Source organism: Electrophorus electricus, chromosome 6, assembly GCF_041902795.1.
Source record: "Electrophorus electricus isolate QZ-2024a chromosome 6, ASM4190279v1, whole genome shotgun sequence".
Taxonomy (NCBI): domain Eukaryota; kingdom Metazoa; phylum Chordata; class Actinopteri; order Gymnotiformes; family Gymnotidae; genus Electrophorus; species Electrophorus electricus.
In genome coordinates this window covers 22,540,319-22,554,255 of record NC_137502.1, presented here as the reverse complement: position 1 = coordinate 22,554,255, position 13,937 = coordinate 22,540,319, and the positions used below count along the sequence as shown (strand labels likewise).

The 13,937-nt window shown below is 40.2% G+C and overlaps 1 protein-coding gene across 4 annotated transcripts; it reads left to right on the top strand.

Annotated features, from left to right (window-relative positions):
• Nucleotides 1-3,250: 3,250 nt before the first annotated feature.
• On the top strand, nucleotides 3,251-13,871 carry glb1l2 (galactosidase beta 1 like 2). Of its 4 annotated transcripts, none has more exons than XM_027023692.3 (19): nucleotides 3,251-3,357; nucleotides 3,741-3,911; nucleotides 3,996-4,064; nucleotides 4,378-4,473; nucleotides 4,694-4,802; nucleotides 4,885-4,977; nucleotides 5,125-5,206; nucleotides 5,467-5,531; nucleotides 5,770-5,854; nucleotides 6,027-6,164; nucleotides 6,651-6,731; nucleotides 6,908-7,014; nucleotides 7,210-7,356; nucleotides 7,608-7,679; nucleotides 8,650-8,728; nucleotides 8,869-8,956; nucleotides 12,414-12,525; nucleotides 12,642-12,758; nucleotides 12,941-13,871. In XM_027023692.3, the coding sequence occupies exons 2-19, from the start codon at nucleotides 3,748-3,750 to the stop codon at nucleotides 13,049-13,051; spliced, it is 1,815 nt and encodes a 604-aa protein (XP_026879493.2). In that variant the 5' UTR covers nucleotides 3,251-3,357; nucleotides 3,741-3,747; the 3' UTR covers nucleotides 13,052-13,871. The 4 variants fall into 4 exon arrangements, with proteins under 4 accessions (XP_026879493.2, XP_026879494.2, XP_026879496.2 ...); XM_027023693.3 differs by having other exon boundaries at nucleotides 3,258-3,357; nucleotides 3,738-3,911; XM_027023695.3 differs by having other exon boundaries at nucleotides 3,258-3,357; nucleotides 3,711-3,911.
• The last annotated feature ends 66 nt before the right edge of the window (nucleotides 13,872-13,937 follow it).

Sequence of the window (13,937 nt, the reverse complement as noted above, 5' to 3'; positions counted from 1 at the left end):
CACATGGAAAACACAGATAAACCCCAAGTTATGAACCCGGAGACAAGGTATGGGTTGCCATGAAGGACAGCCAGGTGGGACCCACAATTAAATCCTAAATATGATGACCCCTACACCATAATCAGTTGGATTAATGAGGTTACATACAGGATAGGCTTGCCAGGGAGCAACCGTGCATCAACGGCCTTCCATGTGTCCTCTCTAAAAGTGCGTTCAATGCTGTTGGAAGGACACAAGAATTTTATTGGCAGTCAAATTGGCTGCATTCTAATGTTGTCAACAATGTGTACTGACAATGGTGTAACTTGGTATAATGATCATGTTCACAGTATAAAACAAAACACTCAAAAGGTAAAATGTAAATCGATACATTGTTACATTGGCTCCCAGTAAAATTTCATGTTGATTATAAAATACTTATAATGACCTACAAAATAGGGAATGGTCTTGCCCCACAGTACCTTAGTGAACTCCTGGTGCATTATAACCCATCACATCTGCTTAGATCAAAAGGTGCAGGCTCTTTACTAGTACCAAGAATAAGAAAATCTAATGCAGGGAGAAGAGACTTTTCCTATACAGCTCCCACACAATGGAATAACCCTCGTACCTCGACATTCCTAATCTAGTCTCTTTTTCTGCCAAGGTACACCTACCCCTGATGTCATGTTGTTACTGAGCCTCAACCCACCTCAGTTGCATAAAAACCTCCAAAATGCCGTATTTTTCTCCATTTTATATATAAAATGCTTTTGGTTTGAGTTGAATACTTTGGCTTTCCATACTGAAAGTACACATTAGCATGTGAAACTGCACGTGAGTATGTAAGAGGGGTTTAACATGCGGTATTCTATGTTCATGCTATAATAGAAACCCCCCTGACTCTGCCCTCAGTAGTTGGAAGTAAATAAAGTGATATTAAAATGTGTACAGTATTATCTGTTTTAGGTGGATCACCAGTAATAACACCGTCAACGTTTAGTTGTCAAATTGAAGTATTCCTGAAATGAAGTTTCTTCAAACTAAAGAAATAATTTTCTTCCCCCTCTTCAATCCGTCGTTTCCTAGATCTAATAAATGCCCCTAGTTTTACAGTATAAGCTTTATATACTGTGAAGCTCATGCTGCAGGGTTATCAGCTCAGCCTTTTCCTTAGCAATTAAAATGAGATGCAATCTTGAAGACAAGTCTTACTGGTTATTTAATACGGAAAGAATGTTGACGGAAATGTCATCTAAATCTTAATGACATTCATTACCAATCAGGCTATTCAATAAAAGCATGTGCGCGATGAAAGACATGTACATTAGCGGTTACAAAATATTTTGTCACTAAACAAATGGTGTTCAACACGGTCGAAAAACCTTTATTTCAAGCCACGAGCCCAACAATTGATTTCCGTTACGAGCTACATGGAAGGAAATACCTTTCTAAAATAGCGATTCCCGACTTGTATAACCTAACAAAGTTCGGCAAGCTGTACAACACGTGCTGCTGTCAACTGCAGACAGCTATTCATTGACAACAAATATGTGGTTGTCGTATGTCGTCACCGTCATTGACCGTCCACTTCATCACACCAGACTGGAAATTACGGTCTAAATGTCTCGAAACAACGTTTTTCCCAGAAGGTCACACAGCTGCCAATATTGAGAATAAGCTCACAGCAATAACTACGAATAATGGCGCTAACATTACAGCATTACATAGCATTACATTACTATCAATCTGTTGCATTGGCCAATTTGGCAGTGTCAAGCGGACTGCAAGACTAAAGGCAAAAAGACCGTTCTCTGGTGGCCAGAGGCGGAATTGCCCAGAGCTGGTGTAACACTAGCGCAACAGCAACCTACAAATCAGCAAATCATTCTCCTGCAGCATTTACATCAGAGCCAGAACAAAAGGTCTGTTTTTAAATGTTTCTGCAATGCTATAAAGCATGAAAATTAACATGTACTGTAAAATTGGAGAGATTGTAGGCTACTTAGGCTACTTATACAGAATTTGTATAGACTTTTATGCACAAGTTAGGGCTCACCCTTCTGTCCTTACTTATAGGCTGTGTGTTGGCCTCATATATACAGTGTTTACAGAAAGTTTCTGGACACATTAAGCAAGCATAAACGAGAATGTGCTAACAAATTTGTGATATAATGCCACTGAGCAGTACAATAGCAGACAGATACAGGTGCTGCTAAAACTACAAGCAATAATATCTGTGTGACGCACTCCTCCTCTGGCTGACAACGGACTCTACAGTAGTAACCATATAAACAATAAATAGCAAAATAAGTAATGAGAAAAGAATAACTGTACAGTCCTAGACTGGGTTCGACCTTGTACGTGTGTCAGAAACCCATCTTGCACGAAAACGTCCGTCAAGGGCAATGGGGAAGTAGTTGGGAGGCGCAGGAGTAGTGGGAAGAGTCATAGCAGCTGAGACAGCTTGAGGCTCAGTAACAGCACATCAGGGCTAGGTGTACCTTGGCAGAAAGAGAGAACAGACAAATAGGCAAGTCCAAGTACAATGGTGTGCAAATTAGGGCAATATAATGTACTAAGATGGACTCTGGCAGCTCTACCTATGGCAGCACAGACAAAAGGATAGAGACAGTAGGAAACACAGGCATGAGGGCACCCTGGAACATCAGCACTCCGAAGCACTTAGTCAACAAACTTGAGTGACACACACAAAAAAAGAGGTGAGGTGACAGCATCATAACATCCCAGTTTACCAAAATTATCAATGCCAATTGGACCCCCAGATCTACACCTTTACCTAAGATGAGAGGTATTTAATAAAATACCTGACTGTACAGTTTTCAGCCTAGCCTTAACTGGCACTGAATATGTACAAATTTATTCAAAAATGTATTCAGTTACAGCCTGAGCCTAGACCAGGTCACAACACCCTATCTCAAGCCACTTACTATTACTTGTGTAGAGGTTGTTAACCACTAGAGGGCAAAGATCTTTTTAAACTCTACAATTTACTATTAAAATTTATTTAGTTATATATTATGTACCTGGCAAAAAAACCAAAAACAACTAATATTAAAATGACTTAATATCATAACATTACAATAAGTAAATGATAAAAAAAAAGAACTTAAGCCTGTGTGCAGACTGCACCACAGCTATGCTTTGAAAATAGCCAATGTGTTCACACTGCAACAATATATTGGTGTTTGCTTCCCACAATAGTGCCCTTGTCCTCTTTGTATCAGTGCATTCTGGACCCTGCCTGAGTGATTTCACTTTGGTCCAGCTGGTACTAAACGCACATGTCTCACAGCTGAGGTGATCACTCGTTTTTGAATAATTCAAAGTGTCTGCTTATTGACTCATACATTGCAGGTAAGATGACACTGCTTTCTCTAATTTGACCTTTGTGGGGGGGTTTAAAGGATTTCTAAGACATATGTTGTTGTTTTAGATTAATGTCTTGAGTGAGCACTGTATTTCGACAGAACAACTAGTTACGTAGTATCTTGGAAGTAATCTGCCACTAGTGTCTCCTTAACAACCTTCCACAATGTTTCAGATGTGTTGTAGGCTACAGATTAAACACAGAAGCTTAAAGATAAAAAATGCTCTATGATTTCAAACTATAATTTAATGGCAGGAACACATGCAACCATCATAAAAGATATGATATTCCAAAGGTATGTGGAAATCTGTCCTAATGGAAGCACTCTGCTGTTGTATAGCTGTGTCTTATGTGAGGTTATTGTCAGCAGCTGGAGGATGAGCCAGCGAGAGGGATTAAGGGCAGACTCTAGCCACTTTACTCTGGATGGGGTTCCCATTCAGATTCTGGGAGGCTCTATCCACTACTTCCGTGTCCCCAGGGCATGTTGGAGAGACAGGCTTCTGAAACTGAAGGCCTGTGGCCTGAATACCCTCGCTACGTAAGATCTCATTTCAACTTGGCTAATTCTGGTACCTTAAAGCATCATCATGTCTGAACAAATTTTTTGGTGGTGTTCTTTCAGGTATGTGCCGTGGAACCTGCATGAGCCAGTGAAGGGGATGTATCGTTTCGAAGATCAGCTGGATCTGGAGTAGGGACTGTCACTCTGCCTATGTGTGATAATGCACTGAGAATGTGTGATAACAAGGAATATTTGTAACTATATCACTGAGAACATGATAAATAACAAAATTATAAATGAGATATTACAGTATTAATATCATAATCATTAAATAATAGTTGCTCATGTTCAAATATATATGGCATTTTGACATTTTTTTATTGAATACACACATGGACCTACAAAATATGATGACACCTCATAAAAACCATGATAAATTTTAATTCTTAAACACAAACCTGACTGGGAACTAACTGTCTATGTACTCTTTGTCATTCTGTAGGGAATACATTAGTCTTGCAGCAGCATTAGACCTCTGGGTTATATTACGGCCAGGGCCATACATATGTGCTGAACTGGACTTAGGTGGCTTGCCCAGGTGAGACTCTGCCAAATTCTGGACAAAACATTAAGGATGTCTGTCTTGTAGGCACATCCATTTCTATGCTCAGAAACAGGTTTGAAATGCACCAATTACATGCAGTATAGCAGCCTCTTAGGTATGCCTATAGGATAGGTGGCCTTAATGTTGTGCGCATATTAGGAACCAAGAGATGTTGTTTGAATTACAAACATTTATGCTGTCAGTGTGTTTGCAGTTGGCTGCTGAGAGATAAAAATATGAAACTGAGAACAACTTACCCTGGATTCACTGCTGCAGTGAATTCCTACTTTGACAAACTCATACCAATAGTCACACCTCTTCAGGTAACATATAGTTTTATTGTCCCTTTGATATTCCGTTCATTTACTATTATTTTTTTTAATAAAAGATTTTTCAATTTTGCAGTTCAGTAGAGGGGGTCCTATCATTGCAGTGCAAGTAGAGAATGAGTATGGCTCATATGCAAAGGATGAACATTACCTGACATTTGTCAAAGAGGTACAGAGTGCCAAACTGAGATCTTTTTTGTCGTTTGTAATTTTCCTTTTAAAATTAACATATAATAATTTGTTTGAGTAGAGTGTAAAGAGCCATGGGAATAAATTGTTGCATTATAATGTGATGCTTAACATTGTTTTTTTATAGGCTCTGATGTCCAGGGGAGTCACAGAGCTTCTATTGACTTCTGATAATCGTGACGGGTTAAAATGTGGAGGTGTGGAAGGAGGTAATCAATAGTAACGTGTGTAAATTCAGTCACAGTTCTCCAAGAGCACAGCACGGATATCATTTTACATCCCAATAAGTGTTGAGTGCTTTCTGCTTCAACTCCAACAACTAACCAGGCCAAAATGTATAATTATGACATTATAATATGATGAAAGAAATTCATTTTGACTTGTTGCTAGAGTATCTTTTTAGTCTCCAAAACAATGGCTACAGGCACTCCGGCACAGATGTACAGTTTTTCCTGCTTTCCTTTCATAGTCCTACAAACCATCAATCTTCAGAAACTGTCATATGGTGCTATACAGTACCTGGCTGATATGCAGGTCAGTAGCACAGTACCTGGCTGTTGTGCAGATCAAAAATTAAATAGTCATAAACCTTTTTAAGTAGGCAAATGATGATTCAATATTTAATAAAATAATCTCAATTGACCTAATTTAAAAGAGTTGGGCATGATACATAATTGACAAGGTTTTTTGTTGATGCTTTTATTGTGTACATTATTGATAATGCATGTACCTTTAAGTCTTTATGAGAAAATGTGAACTGTACCTGTGGCAGCCCCAGAAGCCCTTGCTGGTGATGGAGTATTGGTGTGGCTGGTTTGATGTCTGGGGGGAGCCTCATCACATATTCTCTGCACAGGGTGAGGATCTAATACGGCAGAGCCTACAACCTTATCCTCTGTCTTATACAGTGACTTGTACAATCTAAGTGTCACATACATTGATTCTGCGGAATCGTTGAAAAATGACATAAACGGCAGACACGTGTTGTCCCTTCTTACTTGCTGCTGTTGTGTGTTTTCAATCACTCAGACATGATTGCAGCAGTGAAGGAGCTCATGGATCGCGGTATCTCCTTCAATCTGTACATGTTCCATGGTGGAAGCAGCTTTGGGTTCACAAGTGGCGCTGTAGACTTTGGCTCATACAAACCACAGGTCAACAGCTATGGTACACAACTTTCCTTTTTTTGTTGTTAATGCTGCATTGCGTTTAAAAGCAGTTGTGTATTAAATAAAGAGTGAAACAGTACAACCTCCTCAGGAGAGCAAGTGGCTGGAAGGCAGTGCACATTTAAGATTGCGTAAATTATGTTTGTATGTTTGTAATATATATGCCTACGTAATTTTTGTGACCAGTAATAAAGTCCTCGGAATGGGAATGTGATTTCCAATGCGGGCAGTTAGATGTTAGCCAAGGACCTGCAGACAGAGAGGTTTCCCTCTCTCCAACCATCACAGACTCTTAAGCGTTAAGACGCATGGCAGTAACTGAACCCTCAGACCTCTCTCGTTTGGAAAAATAGTTTGGCGTATGACAAAAGGCACATTTGCAATGTGGTAATATAATTGGATATCTTTCTGTTGTCTGTATCCCACCTTATGGGGGCCCTTCTGTGTTATCATAGCAAAATCACAGCAGGGTTTTCTCTTCTAGATTATGATGCTCCATTAACTGAGAGTGGGGACTACACCACTAAATATCACCTCTTACGGGACCTGCTGGGAAGCTACCAGAGTAAGGTGTTATTTAGCACCTTGAAGCATTTTAAAGCACTAAAAGGATTCTCCTCCTCTGCTTCAAGAAGGATTTTCATTTTCTTCTCTCTCTCTCTCTCTCTCTCTCTCTCTCTCTCTCTCTCTCTCTCTCTCTCTCTCTCTCTCTCTCTCTCTCTCTCTCTCTCTCTCTCTCAGATAAAGAGTTACCACAGCTTCCTGCAGTTCAGGGCAGGAAGGTTTATGAGCCAGTGGTCTTTTCTCAGCACATGTCTTTTTGGGAAAGTCTGCGATGCACAGACATGGTGAGAACTCATAAAACTGTGAACCTGCTTCTTCCATCTGCTTCCATCTGCTCACTGTTGTGTTTGTTTGTCCGTTAATATTCGCCTTTTAGCCCAGCAGCTCATCCAGCTGTTACTGGCCCAGCCTTATTTTTAAAGGTCATAATCAAAAGCAGCTGAAAGCCACATGTGGATGTTGTCTTGTTTGTTTGCTAGCCATTCAAGTCGAATGACCCAGTGAATATGGAGAACCTCTCTGTCAATCATAACAGTGGTCAGTCATATGGATACACACTTTATGAGACCAGCATTTACAGAGGTGGAGCACTTCATTCAAGGAACCATGTTCGTGATAAAGCCCTGGTAAGCAGGGCGACATGCTACAGTTTGGTTAACATGGTTACATGCTGTAGTTTGGTTAGCATGGTGACATGTAGTTTGGTAAACATGGTGACATGCTGGTTATTGGTAAACATTGTCATATGCTATAGTTTGACCGTTGTTGAAAGTTTTTTTGACATGCTTACTGGAAAAGTGCTCAGAGCAAAACTTGTGCTCATCTAAATAGATTATTTGCTCACAAAGATTTGTTGTAATCTGCAAATGTTTTGTAGGTGTTCATTGACAAACACCTAATTGGAATTTTGGACTATAGAACACAGGAAACTGCAGTGCCCCACAGTGAGGTAAATAATAATGTAACTTGATTAAGTGGTTGATTAAGTGGTTGTCGACAAATTATCTGTTGCAGAAACGAAACAAAATAATAAAAAAGAAGCAACAGTAAAGTAATATATATAATATACTAAGTCTATAAAAGTGTACTGTGTACAAATAATTGTGGTATGGTTTTAAAAATGTCATTAACAGCCTTTTAAATGAGACTGTGAAGACTTTGATGACTCTGCAGACTTTCATCTCCAGTTAAAATAAACAACATCTAAATACATCGTCCAAGTGAACCCCTTTAACAGAGAAACCCTAGTCATTAATGCCCTCTACCCAGCTGCTACTTTAGAAGGAGTGTGCTGTGTCATTTCAGTGCCAGTAACAGCTGGCTAGCAGTCCGCTAACAGTCTCGATCTCAGCCCATTGTGACAGATTTACACCAAATTAACCTAGTATTCTTCTTCAGCTACTCTTCTTTCATTTCTTAATTATTTATCTTACTCATTGGCTGTTTTTGTGTGACAAAAACGAGGGACTAAGCGCATGTTATGCTACAAATGCGGTTTCCTTATGAACAATAAATTCCTGCTTCTTTTAAAGAACTGGGGGCTCCACTGAGAGCCTCACCTTGGCAGTATGACTGCATTACAAGAAGGGCTGAAGCTGTTTAGAAGGCAAATAGTGACATCACTCCTTATTAAATACCTGGTTAACAGGTTAGGTGTTCTTATTAGGTATTTGATTGTGTGGGGTGTTCCTAGGGTGTTCCCTTTCTTTATTGTTCTTTTTTTTGTCTTTTTTTCTTTCTAAGAAAAAAACCCCACCTGAACCAAAGGTTAAAAAAAGAAACAAGATAAAAAATCTTTATAACTATTAAAATCTTATCATGTTGGCTGAAGGTTACTCCGGATTTATTATAACAACTGTCTCATTCCAAAGTCTACAGGACACAATAATGTGCATTATAATGTTCATCTCTGTGAACAGAGAGAGAGAATTTTGGGTCTGCTTGTGGAAAACTGTGGGAGAGTGAACTTCGGTCCAGCCCTGAATGAACAGCGGAAAGGTGAAACAGCCCTATGTAATACTGACGTCTAGCAAAAAATTCTACTGTCATTGTGATAGCAGTGTTGTGACCTCAACAAGCAAATCAGAGGCAAGAAACATATTTATTTTCTAAATATTAATGCATTTTTATCCACATAGGTCTTGTTGGAGATATCACCCTTAATCACACCCCTCTGAAGAAGTTTACAATGTATTCACTGGATATGACACCTAACTTTATAAACAGGTGATGATTTACCGTTATGACTGACAGGTGCATCTCTTTCACTGTATTTAAAAGTTTCTTGAAAAGCACTACAGCATGTTAATAGTTTTTGATGGTGTCTGATGTTCATGTAATCATCATCTACTTGTAAGAGTTTCTGGTTAATCACTTCAGTTCTTAGAGATGTTGGCTACCCTTTAACTTATATAACTGTTTAACTTATATACCTACTTTTTAATATCTTCCCAGCATTAGTATAACTGGTTTGGAATGTTGGTAATGAATCTGGAAGGATGTGGGCTGGTCCCTTTATCTTTTTAAACTGCTGCTGCATTAGAGCAGATAAATGCCCATTGAGAATGACTGGCTACGCATATCACGTGAGAATGATTGGCTAAACATATATGAGAGGCAGTGGTAGTGCAGTAGTTAAGGTTTTCAGTTAGCTATTGGTAACTAGTATAAAGTTGCCAGTTCAAATGAAACCATTGCCAAGAACCAGATACAAACCTCAGGTACAGATATAACCATGATTCTCTGATAGCATGAGTCTCACAATGGGTACACCCCTCTGTGTAGTCCTCAGAAGCTTTTGTTTCAATATGGCAGTCCCTACTGGCCAGCAACCAGGATATATGCATCAGGGAAGAACTGCCCTTCCTCTGTGTTTATTGGTCGACACAACATCAAATTGTTATTCAAAATGAACACACATCTGCCTCGCTGTCATGGTTCAGAGAACAGACGCATGCATGAAAACTGATTTTACTTAATAGAGGAAAGGATAATCCAAATATTTAACAATACAGGCAAAGCTCAAATCAAGGTAGCAGACAATATATTTACTATAGCCAAAGTAGGGGCAGGCAAGAGAGCAAAAACCAAGTAAACAGACAAAAGTAAAAAAAAAAAAAAAAAAGGAAGACAAAAACGACTAGCAATAATAAAGGCTCAGAAACAGATGGCTAAGCAAACACACAGATTAACTGAACAGAACAGCTTCTATAGAACACAGGAGGGAAGTTACACAGTTGTAACTAGTATTCAGGGGACTGGGAACAAACAGGAGGCTTGTGATTAGTGTAGTTCGTAGTAGGCTGGGTCTGTGTACAAGGCGTGACACTCACTTGACACAAGGAAGGTGATCCAGTGGCATAATTCACTCATGCTATCAGAGAACCAGGGTTACGTCTGTAATCTAAAGTCCTCTTTCAAGCATTTGTTTTGGTATCTCACTATGGGACATGCCAGTTCCCATATTTCTGACAACCTTACTTCATAGACCAGCTGCCACAAAGCCCATGCAATCCAATCACTCATCACTTGCCCTAAGAACCTTACATTCCCTACCCATAAGACCTGCCTACACACAGCACCACTACCTGCCAGAGTAGGCACAGTGAGCCTTTAAAAACTCATAAACCTCATATGAGCTGAGGCCCAACTAGCTGCTGCACAAATCTCTTGAATAGAACAGAACATACAGGATGTTTCCATACCCCTTAGCAGAATGTGCATGCAAGCCAGCTGGGGACTGCATGTCCTTGTTGATGTAAGCCAGGGCTTTAGCTCCTCCTCTCCAGTGGGATAGGCATTGCTTACTTAGGTATAGGCTTACCAGTGTGAGGTTTCATCTAAGATATTTATTCTCCCTAAATCCCTCTGTCCTGTTTATGCAAAGACGCAGCGGGTGCACCAGACACAGCATATGCAACCATTCCTGCTCTTCAGAAGAAAATGTGGGGGGATAGAAAGCTGTCAATGCAAGGGGGAGGCTGTTGACAAAACAAAAATTGTGGGGAAAAATGTAGGATAAGGTTTCGACATAACCTCCCCATCCCCTTTTGTGAACTGGATGTACATCAGATATACCAAAAATATATGAATGTCACTATCCTGTTTTTCTGATGCCAGTGCCAGCAATAGGAACAACTTCAGTGACAATGTCTTGAGCTCCACGTTATGAAGACGCACAAACCAATGAAAGGTCCCATTGTTTGGTGAGCAGTTTTGACACTGGGCAATGCCAGCATGCTACTTTCCTGTAAAGATATATGAGGGGGTGATGCCCTGATATTGTGTCATCAAAGTCCATGTGGCAAGAGGAGATGGCAGCCAAATACTCTTTAATGGTGGAAAAGACCTTGCCTGTCTCCAAGGTTCCTGTAAAAATGACATAATGGGACAGAACACCTACACCTGTGATTTCATATACCACTCCCTAAAAATGTGCCAGTTATGTTCATGGGGTGACCGCGTCTGCAGTAGGTATGAACCAAATTTAAGGACTCTGACAGCTGTGGCCACAGATGGGTATGATTTTTCAGTCGTGGAGGACTAGGAGCCATCAGACTTGTAGGGGAAGGCAGGGCTAGCATGGTTTTCTAACCTGGATGCAGGTGGAAAGCTTCCACATGCTCAACCCGTAGGTGAAAATACCACTTTTTCCCCCATGCCCACACAATCTAGCACTGAACCCCCCTGAATAGGATTTTTAGCAGAGAAGGGTTAGTTCCAGGAGCAAGTGGCCACCTCTTTGCATAGGGGGAAGATTGACAGAAGTTGTCCCGCTGTCCAGTTGACTGTAGGTAGCTACTTCCATTCGTAGAGGGTGCTCGGGGTCTACACTAGTAGCTTGGGCCACAGAATGCCCAACAGCTCTGCAGTGCATTGCAGATCCATGCTAAGGGGCAGTGCATCGGCACTGCTTCTGTCAGGCCCTGAGGGTTGACCTGTTGCAGTCCTCCTCATTAGAGTAACACCCGTGGTCAAACCCGGTATGGATTCCAACAGCAGGTCTTTGTCGTATAGGCTACCTTGGTGCACCAGCCTACAACTGAGACTCTTGAGTGAGAGGCATGCGCTGTCTGGGCTTATCACAGGCTGATGAATATGGTCCATCTGGTGCGGTCCATATGGTCCATCTAGCTGAGAAGGTGTGCTGTTTGGAGACAGTCAAACTCTGTTAGCCCCGAGCCTCTTCCTATGGTGAAGAAAAAAGGTTAGCACTACTGCACCAGGTTGTTAGCTGTTGACAATTAAGCTAAGCATCCAGTGCGGCCATGTTGAGGTAGAGCTTTCTGAGTGAAGCAAGAAGTTTGTGAACAACAACATGATGCTGCGTCGATTGCTATATACGGAGGAAGGGCATCTGTGCCTCAACATGCACTTCCCGGCTGCTAGCCAATAGGGGCTGGTGTTTTTAAATAGGAGCTTCTGAGGTTTATGCAGAAGGATGAACCCACTGTGAGATAATGCAATGAATGCTTGAAAGAACTGTGCCTGAGCTGGGAGAGTGGTGCTTGTGTCCACAATTTTAGGTACAGCAGCACACTTTTTAATATCAAGAACTTGGCCAAAACAAAACAAAATGCTCTTTGTCTAGGGTCTTCTTAAATGAACTGTTTAGACTTTACTCTAATCTACTCTACAAATGTGGTTGACCCCTTATAAATATCTGTATATTTCCACATACTAGGTTACAGTCACTGAAGTGGAAATCTACAGATGAAAAGCCCCTGTACCCAGCATTTTTCAGAGGTAGTATGGCAGTGGATGGCCAGCCAAGAGACACCTTTGTCAAGCTGCCAGTATGTTAAGCAAACGATGTTCTATACTTTGTTCTATATCTTTGAAACTATACAATATTATAAAAGCTTACTAGAACAGGACATGTAAATTGACAGTCTTGCTAACTCATTACCAGGGGTGGAGCAAAGGAGTGGTCTTTGTTAATGGGCAAAATCTTGGACGCCACTGGTCTGTTGGTCCTCAAAACACCCTCTATCTCCCTGCCTCATGGTTGAAGAGTGGAGATAACCAGGTAAACCAACAAGGAAAAAGCTAAATAGCACTTATTACGTATACGATCACATACTAAATAATAAGGAAATATTATCCTCCTTTTCCCTGTTATCATCAGGCTTGCTTCTGCAAGCTACAACAGTCCTTCTGTAAAAACTATGTTTCATATTGTTTTAATATGGATGACATTGTATGCTTTAGGTGATTGTGTTCGAAGAACACAGGGCTGGAGGCAAAATGCACTTTGCTGAGAATCCCCAACACTGCAAGACAATTGATGTGTCCAGACAACCCTTTTGCACTCTCTCCTAAAAACAAAAAAAGAAAACATTCTTGTAAATTCATCAGTAATCATGAATCATATTTAATTCTGTCATGTTGCCTGCACTTTCTAGATCTCCTTTTTTTTTCAGGTAAAACAGAAAGTCTATAAGGTATATATCTGTACCACCAAGAACTTGCTTTAGTTTGTACCCAGACTGAAAAATCTCCCATGCAAATCTCATAACCACTACATTAAATGATTAGAATCTTAAGGGTAATGGCCAATGGGTAATGGACTCCTTGATAAGTGAATACTGCATATGATATCATAAAGCTTACTACTACTACTACTACTACTACTACTACTACTAATAATAATAATATATTACAACTTAGTTTCAGGTTTAAACAAATATCTTTTGATATGTTGTCTTGTACTCCTTTCTGCTCACAGAAAACCTCACAATAAACCACCAAGTCATCAATATGTCTGTCATTCAGAAACTTAGTTCCACATAACACTGTTTTCTTACTTGAAAAGGGGATTGGGAAGTACAGATAGAGAGAGGTATGGGAGCTTCTCAGCTGGTGAGAGACTAGCTCTTTGGTTGTTCGGGTTCAGAAAATAACATTCTTCTGTAGACTGCAGGCACGGTTCCACCACAGACAGATTAAGATAAGAGATTGTTGCTATTTGTCCAGCTGTCATTGGTTGAATATGAAAAAATATATTTCACACTCCAGTAAGACTGTAATTCTCGAAGACTAAATAACGTGAACAGTTTTAAAAAAGAAAGAAAGAAAGAAAGAAAAAGAAAGACAAGAAAAGAAAAGAAAAGAAAAGAAAAGAAAAGAAAAGAAAAGAAAAAGACTGGTGTGAACACGGACACTCCTTCAACCGAGACTCATTGACTAGATTTGAGTGTGACACACA

Coding starts and splice junctions, on each gene's coding strand:
- glb1l2 (XM_027023692.3), top strand. CDS start 3,748: ATGAGCCAGCGAGAGGGATTAAGGGCAGACTCTAGCCACTTTACTCTG. Junction 3,912..3,995: donor GGCCTGAATACCCTCGCTAC/GTAAGATCTCAT, acceptor GTGTTCTTTCAG/GTATGTGCCGTGGAACCTGC. Junction 8,957..12,413: donor ACACCTAACTTTATAAACAG/GTGATGATTTAC, acceptor TCCACATACTAG/GTTACAGTCACTGAAGTGGA.